Here is a 24,663-nt window from a genome sequence, read left to right on the forward strand (position 1 = left end):
CACCTGGCAAGGAGCCGCAGCGCCGGGGATGTGAACCAGGCGGGGAGGAAGGCCCTTGACTCATCAGATAAATCCAGCCCCGCACGGCTGAGCGAAGGCGGAGGAGGCGCGGCGGTGAGCCGGGGAGGATGGCGGGGGACAGCGAGCAGCGGCTGGAGGAGCAGGGGCAGCCCAGCGGCGGGGAGCCCTTCCTCATCGGGGTCAGCGGCGGCACGGCCAGCGGCAAGGTGCGGGGGTCGGCGGGGGAGCTCCGTGGGGCGGCCCCCACGCCGGGCGCGACGGCCACATGGCAGCGCGGCGGGTCCGAGCGGCCGCCCCGCCACGTGCGCTGCTCCGCGGCCGGGCCGCGGCCGCGGGCGCCGGCGCTGCGCGCGGATCCGGGGCCGCGGCTGCGGATGGAGCCGGGCGGGCTCGCTGGCTGCCCGGGGAAGGATGGTCCGGCGGAGGGAGCGCGGCCGCCGAGGCCTCTGCCCGGGCGGCGGACGGAGCCCCGCGGACACGTGGAGGGGGGTGCGGGATTTATTCGCTCTTTCTTTCCGGCCGGGACCTTGTGTCCCTCTGTGTCGCTGGGTAGAGCTGGGGGCTGCGCGGAGCAAGGGTGGCCCCAGTTCGGCCGGGCAGAGGCGGCATCTCCCTCCCCTCCAGAATCTTTCCTGTGGCTGTAGTCAGCGCTTCCCCCGATCCCCTTCACCTGCACCAACCCCAGGGGCTGCCCGCCCCGCAAGGCACCTCGGGGGCGATGCAATTTTTTAAATTTCCACCCCCGCCGCCCGCTGTGGTGTCGGTCGTGCATGGGGGTGCCCTTCTCTGCCCAACTTTAGGGTAGCAGGAGTGGGGATTCTGCAGCAAATGCTGACTCACAGCGGCAGAACGACCTCCTGGCTGCTGTGCCGGGAGGGGCTGGCCCTTGGCAGCGGCAGGTGGGAGCGGAGCGGGGCGAGGGCTGCGGGGACGGGGCATCGCCCGCCGGGGCAATGCGGGTGTTCCCGGCAGGCTGCTACACCCAAACTGCAGCGCAGGGCAGCCTTACAGCTTGTCAACGTTTTATTTTCGTTCTTTCATGCAGCGTGTCTGTCTCAATTTGTTTAACCTCGCTAGGTCACTTTCTTTCTTAATAGGAAAAGAAAATAGCTTTTTTTTTTTTTTCCCCATATTTAAGAGCAGTAAAAGCAGCTCCACAGCTCATCAGTACTCGTATGCAGGGCAGCACATTCTACCTGTATTTTGGAAAGGATGAATAGATTTGGAAGTAGCTATTCCTGTAAAATATTTCTTGTGGAGAAAACTGAATGTGGGCTGGCACAGGAGAAGGATGAGCCTGATATCTCCGGGTTGATCCCTGTTTGGAGAGGGATCCCCCCTTCTCTTGAAGGCATAACCCATCGGCTGTACCTCAGTCCAGTGTTTTAAGCATGTGTCTCTGAGTAGCCTATTGATTTTTGTAGTGCTGTTGCTGCTGCAAGGGGGAAAAATCCAGCTGTAACAGGGGAGGGATGGTGAGAGAGGATGCAATCTCCTCCAGTGGGAACCAAAGCTGGATTGTTCTTGCAGTACAGCTCCTGGTGACTCAAACACGCTGGGTTTGTCTGTTCTCTGATGCGTGGGTCTGCCTCTCTGTAGTTGTCCCAATAACATCGTGTCTGGCGCTGCTGAACTGTTATGTCTCTGAACACTGTGTCTCAGGCCCACAAGGTAAAAGCAGTGATTACAGTACAATGCACCACAGTGGTGCTCAACTTCAAAGTGAAAATACTCAAGAGCAGCAGGCTGCCTTAGGAAAAAAAGTAGGGAAATGGTCCTTTCTAGCAAGGGAGATGTACTAACTGGCTTTTCCTGTCTCTCAGCTTTGATTTCCCCCCCCCCTCCAGTGACTGCTGAAAACCTCTGTGCAGTGTTGCCTGTTGAAGGGAGTCCAGCAGATGACTACAAAGTTGGTGGGAAAAGGCTGCAAGAAATATGGTGGCCAAAACCCCCGAGCAACAGGAAAAAAGGACTCGGGACTTGTGCCCACAGCCCCTCAGATTCACATTTTTTGCAGCTGCAAGGCAGGGATGTGGGGGCTGTCCCTCACCTGACTGGTGACAGTGGCCTGTGCCGGGTGCTGCAGCACGCTCCGGGACAGCAGTGGTGGGGCTGATGTGGTTTGCTTAGCTAAGGGCTTGCCTGTAGCCAAAATCCAGCCCAGGGGTTACCGTGCTGATGTGCTAGCTCTGGGTGAAAAGTGAGTGCTAGCAGGGGAGTGAAGCAGCCACCTTTCCCAGTGGGAAAGTGACAAACCCATCTGACTTGCCTCGACACCAACTGGGGGTTGTTGTCACAACACACCCCTTTGGCAGCACACCAGCCCAAAGATAACGGAGGGAATTTGCCTTCCAAGCCCCCCCGCAGCTCCTCCCACTGCAGCTTTTGGGTTTTGACATGGGGACAATAGGCTCCACATCCCTCTTGGTGCAGCAGCAGGGTCAGGCTGTGGAAGGATGGGATCGTGTTTTGTAGCTGGCTGTGACTTGTGTGCTGTGGTGCCCTGGGGAGGCTGGTGTTGGAAGCGGCCGGCCTTCCCAAAGAGCTGGATTGTTTGGCTGGCATTCCTTAAAGCTGTGAGAACTCAAGTTCAAAGGCTGAGTGCTCTTTCCCTAGTGAGCAAAAGAGGCTTGGGCAACTTTGGCCACTTGAATAGGGGTAGAACCCTGAGTGCTTTCCTCGTTTTTGGCTCTGGAAAGAAAGCTGGACTGTGTTGGGAGCAGAACTGGGGAGCCACAGAGGTCCTGAGCAGTCTGGGATGCTGCAGCTCCTGTGAGGGCAGTGCAAGCTGCACAGTGGCTGTTTTGAGTCAGCTCAGCTGGGACAGGCTCTTCACAAAAACAGAGCTGTCCCCTGAAATCCAAGTGCTGTGCAGTCTAGACAAAGCCTACTGTGCTTTCCTGGGGTGGAGATGACTTGGCATTAAGACCCCCATCCTGTGTCCAACATGAAGAGGACTGCAACTGCCTCATTCCCTCAGAACAGTTCCCAAGGCTTGTTGTCACATTTTCTTTCACCCTATCTGTTCTCAAGTGTTCTGCTAGAGTTCTCATTTCCCTCTTACACCCATGGCCTTTGTGCTAACAGCTCCTTCCCTTGCTCCTGCGAGGCATTCCTGACTACCAAGGACTCTGCAGCGCACAAGGCAGGCAGCCAGGCTGCGGGCTGGAGGAAAGTTCAGCAAACTGGCTGCTGAGATGGGCTGGGATTTGTTGGGATACCTCCTTAAGCTCTTTGTGTCCTCACTTCAGCTTAGCTGCTGGGACCTCGCAGCTCTGCCAGCAGTGCCTGGAGCAGCTTGCTCCCAGCAGCAGCATCTGGGGTGGCTGCAGGGCTGGGGAGAGCTCTTGGAGCTCAGGCTGAAGCATTAATCGTCCCCATGTGAAGTGAGGTGCTGATTGCTGCCTTCCAACAGGAGCTTGTGGGAAAAGACAGATTGCTTTGGTTGGCTGCTCATCACTCAAATTGTAGTGAGGGCTGAGCATGGGTGCCACTGCAGCCCTGTAGTTACATCATTTGGGTCTTGAGTTAGCACATCAAGTTCCCAATGTCTGTTTGAACATGCAGCCTCAGAGTTTCCAGCCTGCAGAGCACCAAGATTACAGCCTGTGTTCAGCCAGGTGTGCCCTTACTGACTCCACTTTGAACACTGGCAAGGCTGGCTGAGGCTGGAAGAGTGAGCCAGCCAGGAGGCTGGAATTGCCCAGCCAGGGTGGGACAGCAGTGTTGGCCCCCAGGGAAGGAGTGCTCAGAGCTGCATGAGGCAGTTCCATCTCTCAGGGAGCCTCTTTCGTGACAGAGCTCAGTCCTCTACCCCAGCAAGGGCTGAGGTCCCCCACAGCAGCCCAGGGGTCACTGTCACAGTGTCACCACCCAGATGGCTGGCAAAGAAGCCCAGGGGAGATGTGAGAATGACTCCTCCATGGGAGGGGGACTGACAGGAATTGCAGCAGCCCTGTGCCGGTTCAGCACCATTTCCTGGTGACGTTCGTTTGTGGCTGGCAGGAGCTCTGCATCACAAGGTCTGACTAGTTAAACACTAGTGTCAACGTGTGCTAGAGACTCATCAAACTTTCTAGTAGAACGTTGTTCTGTGCCAGCCCTGATCAGACTGATCCACAGGACATTTTGATGGGTCAGCCCTTTCCTGTTACTGATGGAATATGTGCTCATTACGGAGCCTGCTCACCATAGTCCTGTGGGCTCAGCCAGCTCTGGGCTATGGGGTTTGCAGCAGGGGCTCGAGAAAAATATCCTGTGCCTAAAACCAGAGGATTGGGAGGGATTGTGTTAGAGGGTTTGTTTTCCTCCCTGCATGTAATCTGTGTTTAGAGCCTCTGTGTGTGCCTGTTTATGCTCCAGCCCGGGATTGCTGGTCACATGCACAGTGTCCCAGGGTGAGTGAACAGAAACCTGGCTATCCCACTCCTGCTCTGGTTGGCCTGTGGCTCACAAAGGGAAAGGCAGGATGGTGAACCTGCGGGGGAATGCGCTGGGTGGAGGCCCAGGCTTTTGGTTCAAGAATACTAAGTTTCCAGTCCTGGTGTTGCCACATGTATGTGCTCCCATTAGGACTGGAAAGGATGATGTGGGTCATGAACTGGCTGTCTGCAGTCACAGGCATTTGATAGATGCTCTGGGACCCTTCCCAGTTTGCTGTCTGTTCTGTGTGTCATCCCAGTCCAAGCACTTCCTGGTACTTTATAATTACCATAACCTTCAGGAAGAGACCAACATCTGTAACTCGTGTGCTGCAGGAGATAAGGGCAGCATGCTACAGAGGACAGCAGAGAAATTAAACAAATAATTACAGTGGTTCCTTATGTTTGATCTGAGGGAAAATCCTGGCAGAGCACAGAACTGGAGACTGCGTTATCCACAGAGGTGTGATGAGGACACCCCAGCCAGGCTGCTGCAGCTGCAGGGCCATGGCTAGCTCCTGCCAAGCCAGCTCACAATCAGATCCTGCAGGAAGGGCGTTATGGCACTGATGTCCCTGGAGATAACCTCTGGGCTCCTCTCCTGGTGGGATGGGACTGCTGCAGTCTGTCCTTGCTCCTGGTTGTGCTGTGGGCCAAGGGCATTGCTCTGTTGGGGAGGACTGTCCTCATGAGCAGCAGCTTGGCTCAGGACGAGCAGCCTGCAGTGGTGGCAGGAGGCTGTGCCTCTCTTTCCACACTTTTGGCACAACCCTTTTCCTCCTCCTGAGGGATCTGGCAGCTTCAGTGTTTCTTTAAGGCTGGAATCACTTGATCTGGCTAAGTCACTTTTGCTGGGTGTCTCATCTAGAGTCTCTGGGAAAATGGAAGGTTCTCCCTGCAGCTGGAATGGGACCTTGAACATCCCTCTGCAGTGCCAGGTTCCTTGGGGATGGATAGACTGCTCTCAGCATGTGGCTTTTAGCATATCCACCTGCACAAGGCTTAGGAGGTCCTGGGGCTGGAGGCATCAGCTGTGTCCTGGCCCCTTCTCGTGGTTCCTGGTGGGTGACAGTGGCACTGTCCATCAGCTTTCTCCTTAATACCTGTCAGAAGTTGTACTAATTCACTGATCAGAGCTACCCAGGAGGGACTGTGGGATAATCTGCATAATAATGTCAGGGAATTAGTCAACTCCTCAAGAATATCTGAGCAGCTGGCTATAGGCCATAAGTGAATGTGAATTAAATATGTAATTAATATAGTCCAAATAAATGTTAGAGGCAGGGCCTCCAAACACCCATCTGTTGAGTTTCTTCCCCTGCGTACCACCTCTCTCCTTTTGGGAGGATATGTTGGATTTCTTCTCCAGGTGCCCTCTGCATCTTCCCTTCCCAGCAGAATAAAGCTGTACTTCTTCCTTGAACACTGGCTGTTTGTGTGCTTGGTTCAGGGGAGGAGTCCTGCAAGAGGAGCTGCAGCTGCTTCTGCTCAGGAATAACCTCTTGGAGCTCTCGCTGGTGTGGTGCTGTGCTGATACCTTCCTCTCCACGAGCTGTGAGCTGTGGGCTGGTTTGCACAGCTTTCCCAAGGAGCAGCTTGAGCACAAAGCCTGGGGGAGTGCAGCTCCGGGGGTTTGCTCCAACCTGGAGCTGAGTTCCCCTTGCTGCAGTGTGCGGGAAGTCATGACCCATGGCAGGAGCCGGGGTCCCTCCCTCCCTGCCTGCCTGCTTGGAAAGTCCTGCTTCAGTTCCATGTGGCTACCATGGGAAAGGTCTGCTTGGCAACCACAGAGGCTCAGAGGCTGCTGGGGCCTGGCTATATTTAGTTTTAACCAAGTTCTGGAGGAGGGGAAGCTCTCTCCTTTTGCTTGAGAAAGCATCCTGTTGCTGGGAGTTGGCTGTGGCTGAATCACTGGCAGCGTTGGCTTTGGCTCGTGGCAAGGTGTGCATGGATGAGGTGGGTATGGAAAGGGGCTGAGCAGAGACAAGAAGCTCTGGCATAGCTCTTGTATTCCTGCAGGTGAGTCGTGTCACGTAAGGCATAGCTGGTGATGGGCTCCAAATCCTCCAGCTTGTGTACTGGGATTAAGTCACCTTTCTCAAGTCACCTTTCTCAATCCTCTGCACTCCTGGGCTTCTTGGAGAAGAAACAATTGTCATCTTCCCTGGGAGAAGCAGCTAGGAATCAGCAAAAGAAGGAATATGAGCCCAGGCTGACCCTTCAAGTGGGTGCTAAGTGCCTGTTGTCAGCATGAGTCCCCTGTATCTAGACTGGTGCACACTGGCACAGGACTTTGGAATCATGCTCTGTTCTTGCTCTTAATGGGCATCTGTGGGTGTCCCCAAAACCTGGCTGTGCTCATTTCCAGTTATTGATGGATCTTTTTGCAGTCACACGTGTGTGCTGTGCTGCTTTGGGAGAAAAGGGTTTAAGCAGGGAATATGTCATTTATTTGGGGGGACGTTTCCCGAGGCTGGGAGTTTCTGTTCCCGTTCCAGTTTCCAAGCTGTGTGTTTCTGGTTTTTCTTCTTCCTTAACAGTGGGTGTTTATCAACCAAGGGGAAAAACTGCATGTCCAGCTGTAGGAGTTGGCATCAGGGACTGCCCCTCATGAGACATTGTTGTTCCTACCACAAAAGATAGTGAAAAAAGGAAAAACCCTCTCTTGGACCTCGCTGAGGTTCACGGCCCTACTAAGGAAAGCTGAACACAGCCCTGGAGTGGACTAAGGCAAGCTGGATATGCCTTGTCCCCTGCTGTCCCTATGTCCTGCTGCTCTTAATGCAGGTGTAATATGTGGGCAGTGCCTGGCCCACACCTGCAGGACCAAGGTGACAAGTGCTAGAGCCAGGAGGTGACATCCCTGCTCACCCAGGCAGTCTGGCATGCTGGAACTAAGCTCGGTCCTGAGAGCAGGATGTCCCTATACCTGTCTTTCTCCACCACTTCTGCCAGCTCTCCAGAGCCCACCAGGGAAAAGGGAAGGGTCCACTGTGTCTGCCAGGTTGCTTTTTCCAGGAGGCACCATCTGCCCCCAAGCCCTGGATGGCAAACACAGCTGGGATACAATCTGTTCCTCGTCTGGAAAGCTGGAGGGAGGATGTGTTCCTGTCTCCAGCTGCTTTGGGGTACTTTCTCCTTGGGCTTTTCTCACTATCAGGAGCTAGAGGGTGATTTTTAGAGCTGGTGGGGTCACTTCTGCACCTTCCAGAATCCTTAGACCAGAGATCAGTGTGCATAAGGCAGAAGGAAGACTGGCACCATTTGTCTGATGCTCTCAAATGATTTAATTGCCAATACACATGCTGACGTCCAAGGGGAGAGAGTGAATGCAAATCCATGTGCTGCTTTCACTGATTCCAAGGAAAGGAGTCCTGCTCCTTCCCCTGGGCTGGCAGAAGCAGTTTCTGGTGCAGATCCACATGCAACCTGTGGCTCTGGGGATCTGTCTGGGTGGCTGTGCTGAAAGGTAGTTTATTCCTGATGGCAGAGGGCTTGGGAAGTTTGGTATCCTGGGCACCTCTAGCCAAGGCTGAGCCCTGATGTGCTGTGTCCTGTTGCTGCATGGGCAGGCAGTGGTGTCTGGGGGAGTGAGCAGCCAGGAAAGGTGGAAGAGAGACACTGAACACACCCCAGTTTTGCAAAACCTATGGGATACAGCTGGATAAGCAGTAGGGCTGAGGCAGGCCAGAGAAGGATTTGGGGAGTGGGAAAACAGAGGAAAAGGAGAGCAGGCTCCGGCTGTGTCTGCGTGTGTGCAAGGGCAAGTGACTGTCACGGACTTGCAGGGCTTTGTTCTGGGTGGGAGCAGCTTGCTGCAGGGCAGGGCTGCCAGCGTGGCTTGGGGAAGCATGACCTGCCTGCTGGGAGAAGCAGGAGAAGAAGGTGGGATGCTCAGGAGACCCCGTCCCTGACCCAAACCCCAAACTGGTGCCCAGGGCTGCCCGGACTTCTGTGGGTCAGCTGGAGCCGGTTCCCTCTGCAGCAGAGCTGTGAGTGAGCCTCTCCAGCCAGGCTGGGGATGACTCACAGCCCAGTGGTCACAGCCAAGGCAGGTCAGCCTGGCCTGGAGGGAAGAGAGACGGTCTCTGGAGAGGGGAATGCTGTCAAATCTTCCAGCTTCTCAGGCAAACAGCCTTGCCCTCTGCCTGTCGGGGTGACCTCCTCTGCCAGGCATGTGTTCCCTCCCTGCTCCCTCTCACCAGTGCTGTCTTCAGCTCTGCAGCTGGAGGTTGCCAGCCAGGTATGGAGCAGATGGTTGAGCCATTCGGGAGGTGGGAGTGTGGAAAGAGCCACTGGCAGGCTGGGGTAGGCAGGTTGGGGCAAGCACGCTGCTCTTTGCGAGGCACAGGGCTCAGCAGAGCACTTGTGGTGTTGTGGTGACCAGGGCCAGGAGCAGCTCGGCTGGCCACCTGCAGCCAGTGTGATTCCTTGAGTGGGAGCAGCTCCCTTTGGCACCAGGAGCAGCCGCTTTGCCCGGGCAGTGGATGCCATGGGGCCAGGAGCAGAGCGCTCCCCAGCCAGCCTGGCCTTGGCTCTCGGTGGCTGGGGCGGTGCTGGCTGCCAGGCAGCGATGCTGTCACCACCAGTGCCAAGGGCTCCCATGACTAAGGAGAAGGGACTGCAGCAGGCTTTGGGATTTGTCCCCCGAGCTGTGCTCTGGGTCGTGTCGCAGTGGTGGCTACTGCCCTGGTGCCAGCAGAGCTGGTGCCAGCTGCCCTGTCCCAGACTGCTCCATGTGGAGAGCAAGGTGCCCGCTCCCTGTGCCAGCAGCCAGGGCCACGTGGCTCCTCAGCCGCTGACTGCGCAGTGCCCTGAGCCTCCCGTGCCAATAGGCACCAGGATGTGCTGGCTCCTCCCAGCCCTGGCAGCTGTGGCACAGATCCCTGATAAAGTCCCACGGGCTCTCTTCCTCGTGCCTTCCCATCCTGGGCTTTGTTTGCCCCATCTCTGAGGACTCTCTCATGCTGTGGTGGGGTTTCTGTGCTGGAGCAGAGCTGCGGGAGCCAAGACTGCTTTCTCAAGGAGAAAGTGCCCCATGGGGAGCTGCCTGGCAGGCTGGAGTGCCTGGGGCCCCATGGCATGTGGCTGAACCCAGGCAGGAGCCAACTGTTTTTCTGCTGCCACTTGTGCCCAGAATAGGAGCTGTGGGCAGGCTATAGGGGCGGAGGAGAGGGTGGCAGGCAGCAAACTTGGTGCTGCTGTCACACTGAAGAGTACCATGGTGATGCCTCTGGAGCACTTTTCCCTCAGCGGCTTTGGGAAAACCACAGACTCTTGGCTGGAGGTGCAGCAAGCAGGCAGGGATGTTACCTGTCATCCTCCCTGTACTGCTAAGATGTAACTTGCTGCTGATGTACTTCCTTTGCTATTCCTTTCCCAGTCCTCAGTGTGCTCCAAGATTGTCCAGCTGCTGGGCCAGAATGAGGTGGACTATCGCCAGAAGCAGGTGGTGATCGTGAGCCAAGACAGCTTCTACCGGGTCCTCACCTCGGAGCAGAAATCCAAAGCACTCAAAGGCCAGTTCAATTTTGACCACCCAGGTGAGTGGAGAGCAGCACTGGGGCTCTGCCATGCACTGTGGGAACAGGGCTGGAGTGGGACCCCCAGCTGCAGCAGCAAGGAGCCTGCATGGACACTGGGGCTCTGAATTCTCGTGGGACAGGAGTGGGTGGCTTAGTTAAGCTCTTGTGGAGCAGGGTGGCTGGGACCACCTGTGTATCATCCTCCCCATCTCTCTGGGGAAAGAAAAGGGGGGGGTGGGGTGTTTGGGATGAGAAAGAGCAGGTAATAAACCCTCAAAATCCTTAAGACCCTCCTCCTCCTGTAAAAACATCGCCCAGTTTGAACAAGGTTTTCATAGAATTGTAGAATCATTGAATAGTTTGGGTTAGAGGGGACCTTAAAGGTCATCTTGTTCCAATACCCTTCACCTGGAGCAGGCAGCAAAGGAACAGATTGGTTTTTGTTGCAGCTGAGTCAGGCCCAGAGAGATCTGGCCTGGCAGAGTCCCTGGAGCCAGCAGCTCCATGTCCCTCCTTCAAGGAGGGAACCAGCTGTGCATCTGCTCTGCAAACCCTTCCACCAAGGGGCCCTGCCCTGTTACTACAACAGGGGCTCTTTGAACCATCTCCTGGCTCGGCGGGGAAATTCCAGAGCTGCTGTCCCTTCGTCCCCACGAGGACAATGGCCAGAGGCAGCGAGCCCTGAGCAAACAGAGCCCTGTCTGTGTGGCGGTTCAGTGCTGGAACACTGCTGCAGTCTCTCTCCGAGGGCTGGAGCCCCAGAGGAGATGCCTGCCTGCGCCTGGGCTGTCAGCACTGCTGTACAAGGACGGTATTGATCTCTGCAGGCCACATCCCAGCTGGTGCAGAGCCACAGAGCCCCGTGGCTCTGGCAGAGCTGGGCCTCGTCCCAGGGGAGGTGCAGGGCTTTCCTCCCAAGTCTGTGCAACTGTCTGTCCCCAGCACGAGGTGCCAACGACTCTAGCTTGGGCTAAGCTCAGCATCTGGTGGGTGGGAGAGGTTGCAAAGCTGCCTCGGGTAACATTTCCTCTCTCCTCAGATGCCTTTGACAACGAGCTGATCGTGAAAACGCTCAAAGAGATCACAGAAGGGAAGACGGTCCAGATCCCTGTCTATGACTTTGTCTCCCACTCCAGGTCTAACAGCTGCTCCTGCCTTGCTGTGCCTCTGCTAACTTCCTGCGGCAGCCCTGTCCTCCCCAAACTCCTGCCCTCTGCTTGGGTGCCTAACCTGCCAGCACAAAGTTTCCATCCTAACTCCTCCAGCCCGGGGTTAGAGCATCCCAGGCAGACAGAGGCACAGGCTGAGGGTCTGGAAAGCTGTGTAGCCATCCAGCAACATCCAGGCATCAGTGCCGGGGGGTTATGACCTCCCTTCTCTTCCTTCCGTCCCCATCCACGCCTTCTCTCCCCATAAATTCAGTGTTTGCAGCTTTAACAAGCACTCCAGCCTCAAACAGCCTGGCAGTGCCAGGAAAGGAGGAGGACAACAATTCTTGCTCCTGTAACACTCCCCTTGCCTGTGTTCAGCTTGTTTTTGCATGCCTGTGTTGGTCGTGGACAGCGTGGCTCTGCTGCGTTTCCCACAAAAGCATTGTGCAGTCAGGGAAGTGCTGCCTGCTTCCCAGGGAAGCAGAGCTGGCCGTGCAGGTTCCTGTGCTTTCCTGGCCTTTCTGGCTTGGCGCATAACCCTTGTGAGCAGCTGAGGTAGGGGGAGAAGGGCTAGCGTGCTTCCTGCTTTGCTGTTTATCCTTCCAGGAAGCGTACGTATGCCTTGGATCCCCTCCACGGCGGTGGGGTAGGTCTGCCCTCTCCTCGGTCGCCCCCCTGGTGCAGCAGTGGTGTCCCAGGGTTGGAGCAGTGCTTAGGAGCACCGCTGTTTCCCCCCACCTCTCTCTGTGCTGCCCAGCCTCCCCCAGCAGGGTTTGACTGTGCTTGCCCCTGCCAGGAAAGAGGAGACGGTGACGGTGTACCCTGCCGACGTGGTGCTCTTCGAGGGCATTCTGGCCTTCTACAGCCAGGAGGTGCGGGACCTCTTCCGCATGAAGCTCTTCGTGGACACGGACGCCGACACCCGGCTGTCCCGCAGAGGTGAGCAGGGACAGAAATCCCCCTAGCTGCTCTGGGCAACTGGTCACACAGGCAGGTGACAGTGACCAGAGCAGAGCTGGAGCTGGCACAAAGCTGCCAAGAGCTGGGGAGCTTTTCCTGCGCAGTGCAGAGTGTCACTAGGGCAGCTGGTGGCTTGCTCTGTGTCTCTTGGGATTCAGCGGGATTTTTGCTGCCTTGGCTGGGATTCCTCCTTTGATGACTGCTGAGTGTGCCGTGTCCTCGCATGGCCCCGTGGCACCAGCCCAGTGCCAGCAGCTGAGCAGCAGCTGCTGCCAGCCAGCAGATGCCAGCAGGGAAGGGTGCAGTGGGCAAGGCAGAGCATCTGGACAGTTCAGTCAGAAGGAAGAGCGTGACAGATCCCACTCAGGACCTGGGCTGTGGGTGTGCTCTGAGGATGGCATTCGGGCCATGGTGTCCGCTGTGAATGGTGCAGATGGGGAGTCTGGTTGTACATTTGTGCAACCCAGTGTGGAGCCTCTGTGTGGGACCTGGCATTGGGGTGATGGTTTGGGGGCAAAGAGCCCTAGAAACCAGTGTCCCTCTCCAGGACTCCCCGTGTCCTGCTGGCTTGGCTGCGGGTTGCCAGCTGACATGGGGAGGAACACCCACGCTGCAGGGCCTGCGTGACTTGAAACTAAGACTTGAGACTTTGTTTCTAAGCAGCCTTGAGGGGTGGGGTCACTCATGCAGCACCTCCTGGGTGACTAAAAAGCCATTTGGGGACTCTTGGGGCAGAATTCGCTTCTGTCTGACCATTCCTACCCCTGCGTGGCTCTGACAGGCTCCACAGGGTGCCTGGGGATGCAGAAGATGACTTAAGAGGAGCAGTCCCTTCCAGAGCTCTGTGCTGTGACGAGGGGAGCGCGTCTCAGTGCGTCAGTCTGGGACTGTTGCGTGCATGGGACTGTTCCACTCTGCAGTGGAGCTGGTCTTGCCTGCCCTCCTGCTGTCAGACACCTCCTCAGCTGCTGGGATGTCATCAGCACTGATTAACATCTTTTTCCCAATCCCTCTTGACCCTGCCCACTGTTCTTGCCTGACTCATCCAGGGAGGTGACAGCGCAGTCAGTTGCAGGTCACAGCTATGCAGGGTCCCAAAATGTGAGCCTTAATCCCTTAAAATGCTGTGCAGGAGCTCAGGGTAGGACACTGGTGGTGACAGTGACCCCAGCCAGCAACTCAGCCCCACACAGCTCCCTGCTCAACCTCCCCTGGTGGGAGCGAATCAGAAGGGTGTGAGTGAGAAAACTTGTGGGCTGAGACAAAGACAGTTTAACAAGTAAAGCAAAAGCCACAAGGCAAGCAAAAGGAGGAATTTGTCACCACTTTCCCGTGGGCAGGCAGGTGTTCAGCCATCCCCAGGAAAGCAGGGCACCATTATGTGTGATGGTTATGTGGGAAGACAAATGCCATCACTTTGAATGTCTCCTCTTGCCTTCCTCCTTCTTCTCCCAGCTTTATATCATCATGTGTATGGTGTGGGACCTCTTTTGGGTCAGTCAGGGTCAGCTGTCCCAGCTGTGTCCCCTCCCTGCACTGGTGGGGTGGGGTGAGGAGCAGCAAAGGCCTTGGATCTGTGTGAGCAGTGCTCAGCAATAACAAAAACATCCCTGTGTTATCTGCTCTGTTTTCAGCACAAATCCAAAACACAGCCCCACACCAGCCACTGTGAAGAAAATTAACTCTATCCCAGCCAAAACCAGCACGTTCTCCACCCCTTATTCCAAACCACTTAAATCATGCTCAGGTCCCACACTCTCCAGTCCATTCTCATTCCCCACCTTTGGTGTATCACACATATATCAATCCCCTATTTTATGAAATACCCCTGTAACAGATCTCCTAAGTGCCCACTGAGTTAATTTAGTCCCTGACTTTGGTCTCCACCTGTCCTAGTGGTCCTTCAGGACAGGAGAAGGTGGTGTGTAGTGTGGAGTTAGGGGGTCACTGCTGTGCTCACACTGCTTGTAAGACTTGTACTTCTCCCATCCACCATCAATCACTTGCAAAAGGGCAGCTTTGCCGATGGAGGTGCTGCTGTCTCCTAGTTACCGCAGCTCATTGTTCTCCTGGTAGGAATCTGGCCATTTCCCTGCCATCAGCAGTTGGTAGGACCACTGCAGCATCAAATCTGTTAAGTGTATGTCTGCCTGTCATTTCTGGGAAAGGAGAGCCTGTGTGAAAGGTGTCAAAGGTATAATCATGTTCCTGGAACATAGCAAAAGTTGGGATCTTGTGTTGTGATGTGGCCCTGAGTCATCTTTCTGTCCCAGAAGCCCTAAAGGGATGCAGCAATTGGGTTTTCAGCTGGGCAGCAGCAGGAGATGAGGTTGCTGGAAGTTGCTGCAGCTGACAGCTCAGTTAATCAGTAGTGCTGGGGTTCAGTATGTGCAACTCACACTGCCCATCTCAGCACCTGTCCCCAGAAGTTCTGCCAGCAGAGTGCAAGGGGCAAGGTCTGCCAGGTACCTCAAACAGGGATCTGTGGGGCTCAGGGTCCTCATTCTGGCTAAGCTCCCTCACTGCCCTGTCCTTGGCCAGTTTCCCTAAAAAAGAAACCAGGTCCACATGCGTGTTTTGGGTCCAGTTTAAGTTTGGACCTGCTGGCTTCAGAGGGGTCCTTGAGATATTTGCCTGCCCTGCCAGCAATCCTTCAGGACACGGGTGTGTGGTTTTACCTGGGCTGTTGGGACCTGCTGCTTTGGGGCCAGGTACTTGTGTTTGTGTGTGGGGTGATTATCCTACTGTGATGTGCCCTGGGAAGAGGCAGGAGAGCTTTGCCCTGTCAGGACCAGCCCCTGCACAGCTTACAGGCCTCCTGCACCCCAACAAATAAGATGTGGGACCTGGGAAACAAAAGTGTTGTATTTTTCCTGCCTCTTTTTCTGTATTCGAGCTGGGGCTCGCTCCTGCTCTCTGGAGAAGCTGCTCCTGGTTCCTGGAGCAGGCAGGGAACTGGCACCCATCCTGCTGCCAGCCCTTTTCCCCCATCACTTGCCCCATGCAGGGCTGTGAAAGGCCACGCTGTGAAGCTGCTGGCCGAGGGCAAACAGAGCCATGGGGCCAGTGCCAGAGCAGCAGTGTCCTGGCCCCGAGAGCACACAGGCAGTGGCTGCCCAGCAGGTCAGGCAGGCTGGCAGGGCAGTGCTGTGCCTTGGCTCTGCCTGGGACACGAGGGAAGGCTCATTCCAAAGCCATTGCCAGGCACTCACATGCTGGGGAAAAGCCAGCGGCCCCCTGGGGACAGCCAAGTCTGCTCAGCCACAGGGCTGCTTTGGCTCTTCCCTGAGGAGTGAATTCCTGCTGAACTGGGCCGCTTGTCCACACTGAAGTGGCTTCAGACTGGAGATGGCACTGGCCCAAACAGCTCATGCAAACAGGGTGGAAGGCCTGAGTGGCAGAAAAAGCAGGAGGCTGGTTTGCTCTCCTGCCTTTGGGCTTCCCCCTGAGCTGACCCCCTCACCTCTGGTTCTCCTGCACAGCTGGGGACAGCACAAAGAACCTGGCAGAGCTGTGCAGGTGAGTGAGTTTTACTGTCCTCACCTCTGCAGATTTGAGTTAAACTGTGTTTTAATGTGTGTGTGTGGCTGAACTCCACTGATTTTCTATTCTTTGGGCACCTCTGCACTGGGATGATAGAGAATGCCCAGTCAGACAGGATGGAGTGACAGGAGGGAGGCAAAGCCTGAGCCTGGGAACACTCAGGACTGGGCTGGCACTGGTTACAGCTGGAAAGTGCATGCAGAGCTGAGAAAAGGGGGAGGCCAAGAAAAGCCTTTGGCCAGGTCAGCCAGCCTTTGGCTCCCAGGAAAACTTGGAAGCAGGTTAAAATCATAGAGCTGGGCTGGGATGTGCTCAGACCCATGGACAGCAGCTTGTAGGAACAGAGATCTCAGGCAAAATATCCAAAGGCAAAGGCTTTACTTACTGAAGGGAAAGGGGGTGGAGAGAGTTGTGCCTCAGCTCCTGACTGTGCCTTACACCTTCCCCTCAGTGCTACGAGACATCAGTGAGCGAGGCAGGGACCTGGAGCAGATCCTGTCTCAGTACATCACCTTCGTCAAGCCTGCCTTCGAGGAGTTCTGCCTGCCGGTGAGTCAGGGGAGTGGCACCCATGAGAGTGTTGGAACAGGAGCACTTTGTGCCCAGAGCTCACATCAGCTCCCTGGGCCTTCCTCCCTCTCTGCAGGCTCTGGCCAAGGCTGGGGTGCCAGGGCAGGGTGTGATGGGGACTATTTATACAGCCACTGCCTTCCTGCTGAGATCACCCTTCCCCCTTTGGGACGGCAGCATGGCCAGAGGAATCCCTCCCTGTGCAAGGGCTGACAAACCACTGGGCAGCTCAGCCTGGCAGGGAAGATCCTTGGCTGTATTTAGCTGGGGAATGGGAGGTTGCTGCCCCCCAAGCAGTGTTTGCTGTGTCTGCCTCCTCTTTTGGGTTGTCTTGCCTGCCCTTCTCACCCTGCAGTGCTGCTGGCTTCGTGCTTGGGAGAGCAGGGGAGCTTCTTCCTTCTGTCTGTGCAGTGGGATGTGGCCTTGCAGGTTGCATTTCCTGGCTGCTGAGTGGCCAGGGGGACAAGGCCTGCCTGGAGAAAGGAAGCTCTTTGGGAGCTGATAACAGAGGCAAGGCTCCCTGGCAGACAGGGTCTGTGTGTGGGAATTTACTGCAGTCCTGCAGACTTTTATGGAAATAGCATGTTTGCAGGATCAGCTATTGTACACCTTTCCTGGCTCTCATGGAGAGCAGCCTGTGCCTTGCTTCTCAAGGCTTTTCAAGCAGATCTAGCAGTTATGTGAGGATTTTTTTTTTTTTTTTATTCTGGAGGAAGTGAGCTAGCAGAGTCCTGAAACCTGGGATCTGCTGGTCAGCACCACAGGCAGGAATTAAACTGTGCCTCCCACCTTAGGAGCCTCCCTATGCCTGTCTATCTGGTCAGCTCTGCCCCTTACATTAAGAGGAGCTGATTCCGTGCTACAAGATCTTTTCCTGGCTCTTGCAGAACTCTCTTTTTTCAGTCTCATTCAGCTGTGGCTCTGGGGACCAATTCCAAAGCCCAGAAAGGCTTTTCCCGAGAGGCAGGTTCCTCTTGCAAGGCTCCTCTTCTTGCAAGTCCCCAGCAAGATAAATCCACAGTTTTTCAAAGCAGCAGATGCTGCATCAGGCTCTTCTGATGAAGAGTCTGTAGGAGAATGAAGTGTGAAACAAGGAGGGTACAGAACTGCCTTGTTTCTACCCACAGCTTTGCAGTGGTCTGCTCCCACTTCCAACCTGGTGTTGGCTCAACTGCAGAGCAGCTGCAGGCTCAGCACCCACTGTTGCTGTTATTTGACTCCTAAAGCAGCTCTGAGCCAAGTGGTCCAGTACTGAAATGGTGCAGCATATCCTGGGGGTTTTTGAGATGTCTGGAAGCACTTGGAGGTGGCAGGTGGCACCAGTCACCCCAGCTACCTTGGTGGGGCTTGGCTGTCAGCTGTAAAATGCCACAAATGGGGAGGAAACTGAGACTGGCACCTGCAGGGCAAACTAGGTCAGGACTGGTGTCCTGAATCACACATTTGCAAGTGATGTGGTAGAGAATTCTCCCCCCTTCCCAGGCAGTTCTCGTGGCTGTGCCCAGGCATGCCAGCTCGTGCTCCTGGAGCAAGCCTGGATTGGATTCAGGGGGAATGAATCCAGCTGCTGGAGTCCTGTGATTATGGGGCTTCTTAATTGCAGGTTTTGTTCAGGGTGCCTCTTACTGGCTTCTGGATGAGCTCATGAAAATGGAGTCAGGGCACAAAGTATGGCCCTTGAAACGCAGAGCAGAACACAAATAAGAGCATCCAAAATGTATTATCAGCAATGACATACCCCCCCAGAGGATCTGGGGAGGGCAAGAAGCTGCCCCAGGGAGCAGGGACAATGCCCCAGCTCAGCGTCTCTCCACTTTTTCCCTGTAACAAAGTGCTCTCTCTCCTCCCAGACCAAGAAATACGCTGATGTGATCATTCCCAGAGGAGCAGATAATGAAGGTAAGCACCCAGGCCCTGCTGCTCTGCCCTGGCAGCCAGCTTTGGGCTGTTGCTGTTGCAGTGGAGTTAGGTTGGAGCTAGCAGCACCTGCCCCAGAGGGGACTCAGACCACTGCCATCCAAGAGAGTGTGCCAAGATGAGCCTGTTTCCTTTGCTCCTGCTTGGAGCATTATTGACTGGGAGTTTGTGTTCCTGTAGTACCTTCAGGCCAACTCTTGGTTCATCCCACACAAAAGGCAATGTGCAGCTGGGTCAGCCAGGTTGGAATCAGCCTGAGTGTCCTGGCTGGGGTCAGCCTGAGCATCCTGGCTTGAGAGGCAGAAGGATCAGTCCTAGGGGGATATAGGAGGGGACAGCAGTGGGAGGGACAGCAGGAGCACAGCCCTGTCTTGTCTCTGCTTGATTTGCAGCCATCCTAACGCAGTCTCCCCCTTTTGCTCGCAGTGGCCATAAACCTGATAGTGCAGCACATCCAGGACATTCTTAACGGAGGACTCAGCAAACGCCAGAGCAACGGGTACCTGAACGGCTACACTCCCCCGCGCCAGCGGCAGCCCTCAGAGTCCAGCAGCCGGCCCCACTGACCCGGGCAGAGGCGTGAGGCCAGCACGGCCCCTCTGTACATACTGTCCACTCGTTCCCCCCTTATCTATTTAAGAAACCAGACGGAGATGAATGCCTTTAATTTTGTATGTTGGAGTTGCCGAATGAGAAGCAGCCGGTTGCTCGGGAGCCTGGACCACCCTCAGCTCCCGGCCCTGCTCCATAACTCCTCCAGCACGGAACCGGCTATAAATCTCTATAAATATAGAATTGCTCTATTTTTGCGTAAATGCAGAATAACGTAAAATTACTTGCCGTAAGGCATTTGCCAGGCTCAGTGTTGCTGGGAGGGACTGGGAAAAAAGGGGGTCCTAGCAGGTGTGTTGGTATCAGGATCTTCACCTCAGACTCGGTAAGGAAGGAAGAACTGTGGTGATGTCCATCCTGGGCCCGAGTATTACACCTGGGTTGGGTTTGTCTCTTCCTGCCACTGCTGTTCAGGTCCAAGCAGCCTGGTTTTGGTTGGTAGGTCAGTGCTTCTGGCAGCTGGGAGAATGATGTGGAGTATCTCCCCCTGTCTCTCTGCAGCTCCAAGTCTCAGCCTTTCAACAGCATCCCATTCTGTGCCTGACACCCCTTCCCATCACAGGTGTGGGGCTGCTGCCATACCCTCCAGTGAGGACCTGGAAGGTGGTGCTGGGTATGTGGCCATATAAAGACGGCCTTTTTAGCGGTCTCCGTGCCTGGCTGCTGTGGGGACAGCATGTGGATATCTTCAGCCCCTCTGGAGCTTGGTGGCTGTGTCTGGTGGCACTGTTAGTTGACCCTGGGCTGACCTGCCTGGAGGTTGGCTTGCAGGTCAGAGGTGTGTCTCATTCCTCACTTGGATGGGTTTTGCTCTTGTGTGGGGGATTCTGGGGTTTATGAGGTATGCTTAAGGGACAACCAGCCTCTTCTAAAAGAAAGGGGCAATGGCTGATCAAAGGCAGCTGCTGAGCTGCCTTTCTGAAGGGCTCAGCAGTGTGCGGTGGTCCCTGGGCTGCCTTGCATCCCCATCTGGGACATCCACAGGTCCCATCTGGGTAGTTTGAAACTGGGTGCCCAGCAGTCCTCTGCTCCCTGTTTGCAGAGCATGCTCTTGCCTGTCCCGTGTCCTTTTCACTGTCCTGGGGGAGGACACTGTCCCTGCTGTCTGTTGTCCCAAGGGCTGCCCAGGCAGTGCCCTCCCTTGCCCATGGTGAGAGTTAGTCTTGCCTAACTTGGTGGTGCTACAACAGCTATGTCCAGAGGGGCCTGGTGGGGTTGTACTGCAGATTTAGGGATGCCTGGAGAGGCCCCCTGCAAGATGGAGCAGTGTGGCTGGGGCAGCAGCTTGGTGGGATGGTAGCCAGCAAGATCCTTTGGCCAGCGCTGCTAAGACTTGACTTGCCTTACCAAACCCAAAATTTCACAGGCATTCACAGCCACAAAGCTTGGAGCAGACACCCTTAGCCTTGCTCCCTCATGGTTCTTTCACTCTTTCCAGAGCATTGGTTTTGCTCTGTGGTTAAGAGTTTAATGGACCATGCTCCATTGCTCTCCAGCCTGATGTGAGCTGGGACAAGCTTTGGTCTTTGAGAGAACAAGAAAGGAAACACCTTCCCCCAGTGACTGCTGCTGGGGCAGACTCATTCCTTCTTGCTCTCTGACAAGGCAGCCTTTTATCCCTCTCCCTGTGTGCCAGCACTCCTCCAGGCACGTCAGCTTTGCCATGACCAAGGGCTGATTCTGTGTAGGTAAGAGGGACCAAAGCTCTGCAGAACTGCTGAGGCTTCTCAGGGCTCATGCAGAAGACAAGATAAAATACTGGCCTCCTCTCCCCAGTGAATAAAGACAGAATAAATGGATGCTGGTGTTGTCTCCTATTTGGTGCTGCATGGTGCTGATTGCAATCCCAGTTGGCAGATTTGGACAACCTTGTCTTAGTTCTGCAAGTCTAAGCCAGACCTGGAGCAAAGGTGCTGGCACAGATCAGTCAGTCCCTTGGTGAAGAAGGAGGCAGCAGCTCTGCCTTTTGGCTGGTCCCCCCCACTGTAAGGCCCCAAAAACCTCACCTGACAAGGCTTTTAAAAGGGCTGGTGGTTGTTGATGTGCTCTGTGTTAGATGCACAGGATGTACCTTGTCAAGGTACTCTCGAGAGGTCAAAACAACCAAAAAGACCTTGCTGGCAAATTTAGAAAATCAGAGAACTTTGGCTAAAGGTTTAGAGTAGCACACACTAAACATAAAACACTTCTCTCAGAGCATTACATTGGCCCATTCAACTTTGCAAACTTTAAGCCCATTCCATTTTAAATTGTTCATGACTTCCAAGAGGAGGGAATTAAAGAAGAAAGCAAGAGGAGATAGAGAAAAGGACATGTATAGCTGCTCCCTCCTGGGTTCCAGAGGTGTTGCATCTGATGAAAACTCCAAGAGGAGGTAGGGTCAAGACCAGTGCTCACCTCAAGTTCAGCTTTAGCTACTCCTTAGCCTTCCTGGGCCCTTGCCCCAGGTGGGTTTTCCAGTCATTTGCCCACTGGGGAGCTTGGCTGGGGCTCCAGGGGCAGGTGTGGAGCATAGCCTCTGCTGTGCCAGGGCTTGGCAGCCACTGCAGGGCTGGGATACAGACTCTGGGGATGGGGGATGTGCAGAGCAGGGCATTACCTCACCAGGGCAAAGCCTGACCTGCCCCTTCCTCCACATGCATGCACCCCAAAATGCCGCAAGACATCAATCTGTTACGCTCACTCAGCAAGTCCTGGTGCACGTGTGGCTTGGGGTGCTGTTGTTGAAACCCCTCTGCTCTCAGGACAGCAGAGGTGGACAAGTTCAGCCCTTCCCAGTGTCTTGAGTAAATGACAGTCATCAAAAGACCTCACAGGCAGGGTGGCATTAGCACCAGCGGGGTGTCAGGCAAGGGGGGACTGCTTTTGGCAAAGGGATAAATCAGTTGTGGCAAAACACTTGATGTCAGCATGGATGCAAAAAGGGGAAGTCAGGCTTAACCTGATAACCCTCTGAAGGAACGACTGCCTGGGTGGGTGAGGGAAGAGCAGGGCATGCTGTCTGCCTTGGCTTGAGTCGGGTATTTGATAGGATCTCCTGTAACCTCCTCGTAGTGGTGACGCACAGGCTAGATAAACCCAGAAGTGATGGAAAACTGGCTGAAAGACTGGTCCCAGACTGTGGTGATCAGTGATGTGAGGTCTGGTGGAAGACCAGTAACCTGTGTGAGTAGGTCCAGCCCGTCTGACACCTTCACTGAAGATTTGCATGATGGAGAAACGGGCTGGGCTGACAGAAAGGTTTTGATGTTCAGCAAAGGGAATTGCAAAGTCCTGCACTTGGTGAAGAATGATCCCACATGCCAGTACATGCTGGGACATCTGGAATGCACAGGGAAGGCTGTGAGGGTCCTGGTTCTCCATTAGCAGGGGGCTAATGGCATCCTGGGCTGCTTTAGGGGAAGTGTTGTGTTAGGGGGATCCTTCCTCTCTGCTCAGATGAGGCCACACCTGAGTGCTGTGTCCAGTTCTGGGCTCTCCAGTACAGGAGTGTAGTAAACAGGAGCTACTGGTGAGAGTCCATTGAAGGGTCATGAAGATGATGAAGGGATTGGAAGATCTCTCCTGTGGGGAAAGATTAAGAGATGTGGGATTGTTCAAACTGGAGGAGGCTGATGGGGAATCCTATTAATGTATATAAATAGCAGGAGGGAGGGTGAAAAGACAGAGCCAGTGTTTGGACATGGACACAACCTGAAAAAGAAGGGGTTCCCTCTGGACATCAGGAAACATCTGCTGGGAGAGCAATGGGGCGCTGGCACAGCTTGTTCAGAGGGGTTGTAGAGTCTCTTTCCTGGAGATATCAAAACTGCAGAAGTTCATGGGCAACTGCTTTGAGACAACCCCACCTGAGCATGGGTTTGGACAAACTGAGCTGCCAGGAGCCTTCTGACCTCAGTCAGTCTGTGAATTTGAAATATTTCTCAGCTGGGAGAGGAGCTTTAGCCTTTCTCCTGAGTTTGGCTCTAAGCCATATCCCTCTTCAAGGGGACTTCCAAACTCCTCCTGCTGCTTTCCTCTGCTTGTGCTGGTGCTGGAGCTCCTGCAGGTAAAGGTGATGCAAAAGCCCGGTGGCCCCAAGCATCAGCATCATGGTTTTGGTCCTGAGCATCACCACGGTTTTGGCCCTCATCTTGTGCAGCTGGGAACACGGGAAGGTGCATTTTGTCTGGCAGTCTGTCCTTGTGGAATGTGAAGCTGGCTGTCCCCATCCCTGGAAATGACAGGGCCAGGCCTTACCTGCACCCCACAAACGAGTCCCTTCCTGTGTGATTGGTTTAGATTGCTTGCCCATCTCTGTTTTTTTGGCACATTTCTCCAGATGCTGGGGGCAATATGAGCCAGGCCCAGCATGCCCAGAGTTTTCCAGGCCCTGCAGAGCAGCCAGGACATGTCCACCTGGGCAAGAATGAGGGGTGAGGTTTTTTGTGCCCCAGGAACGATGGCCTCCTTCTGGAATATGGCACCTGTGGGGTGCCTGCCCCCTCCCACCCCAATTCTCCCATGTCTCCCAGAGCACACACATGTTCTGGAAGCTCACAGACAGCAGCCTGGCTGACACCCCTGCCTTCCATGCTGCCCCTTCCCTGGATGCCCTTCCTACCAAAAGGACACGTGCCACAGAAACAATAAAATCTATTGATACAAGCCTTGCAAGAAGATTCCCAAAGTCGGCTGCTCCTAGTAGGAATTTTGCTGAGTTTCACAGGCATGTCTGATGCACGGGCATGCTCTGACTGTCATGTTTAGGGAAACAGATTCCTGGCCTTTGGGATGCCTGGGTACACCTTTGGGAGGGTGGCAGAGGGGACAGGCAAGAGGAGGAGGGCACAGGCAGTGGAGGAGCCCCTACCACAGGAGTCTTTGGTGGGCTGAGGCACCTTGTGGTCATCCTGGAGGGAATTCACTGCCGTCTGGATGAAAACATTCCAGTTGGCATTGTTATCCAGCCACTTCCAAACATCTGCTCCTCTTCCAGGTGTGATCCCACTAGCCTTGGAGGTTCTAAGGACTAAGGAACCCAGCAGGCCATGGGCAGGTACTGAGCACTGTCACTTTACAGGGACACATGGGAAAATGGTCACCCACGTTAAACGGAAAGCCAGAAGTTCACAGAATTATGGAATATCCTGAGTTGGAATGGATCCACAAGGATCATACAAATCCAACTGGTGGCCCTGCACAGAATAACAGAATGGGTTGGGTTGGAAGGGAGCACAGAGGGTCACCTGCTCCCACCTCCCTGCTCAAACTGGGCCATTTCAGAACATGGCCTTGCTTTGTATCCTGCAGGTCTGGGATATCTGCCCAGGGAGATTCCACAACCTCTCTGGGCAATCTGTTCCAGTGCTTGATCACTGTACTTTAAAGTTCTTCCTCCTATTGAGGTGGAACCTCGCATGTATCTCCTCCCAGTGGCTGGCACCACTAAGAGCATCTTGGCATCTCCCCTTTAGATATTTATACACATTAAAGAGGTCTCCTCATGCACAGGACAGCCCCAGAATCACACCATGTGCCACGTTCAGGCACATTGAGAAATACATAACCCATTGAGAATGAGAAGTGCTTTTAATCTGGAATTATGGAGGGATAGGGGCACTTGGGAAGTGATTGTCCCTTTGTACTCAGCATTGGTGAGGCTGCATCTCGAGTGCTGTGTTCAGTTCTGGGCCCCTCTCTTTAAAAAGGACATTGAGGTGCTGGAGTGTGTCCAGCGAAGGGGACAAGGCTTGTGAAGGGTGTGGAAAACACGTGAGGAGCTGGAGGTGTTTAGCCTGGAGAAGAGGAGGCTCAGGGAGGACTCATCGCTATCAGCCACCTGACAGGAGCGTGCAGCCAGGTGGGCTCGGTCTCTTCTGCCGGCAGGACAAGAGGAAATGGCCCAGCTGAGACAGGGCAGTTCAGACTAGATATTAGAACAACAACAACAAAAAAAGGCAA

General features: G+C 54.9%; 1 protein-coding gene across 1 annotated transcript; it reads left to right on the forward strand.

Annotated features, from left to right (window-relative positions):
- The first annotated feature begins 29 nt into the window (after positions 1–29).
- On the forward strand, positions 30–20,519 carry UCK2 (uridine-cytidine kinase 2). Its single transcript, XM_053985318.1, has 7 exons — positions 30–227; positions 9,826–9,985; positions 11,007–11,103; positions 11,915–12,057; positions 16,073–16,170; positions 18,042–18,090; positions 18,535–20,519. The coding sequence occupies exons 1-7, from the start codon at positions 129–131 to the stop codon at positions 18,672–18,674; spliced, it is 786 nt and encodes a 261-aa protein (XP_053841293.1). The 5' UTR covers positions 30–128; the 3' UTR covers positions 18,675–20,519.
- The last annotated feature ends 4,144 nt before the right edge of the window (positions 20,520–24,663 follow it).

This window comes from Vidua macroura, chromosome 9, assembly GCF_024509145.1.
Source record: "Vidua macroura isolate BioBank_ID:100142 chromosome 9, ASM2450914v1, whole genome shotgun sequence".
Classification (NCBI taxonomy): domain Eukaryota; kingdom Metazoa; phylum Chordata; class Aves; order Passeriformes; family Viduidae; genus Vidua; species Vidua macroura.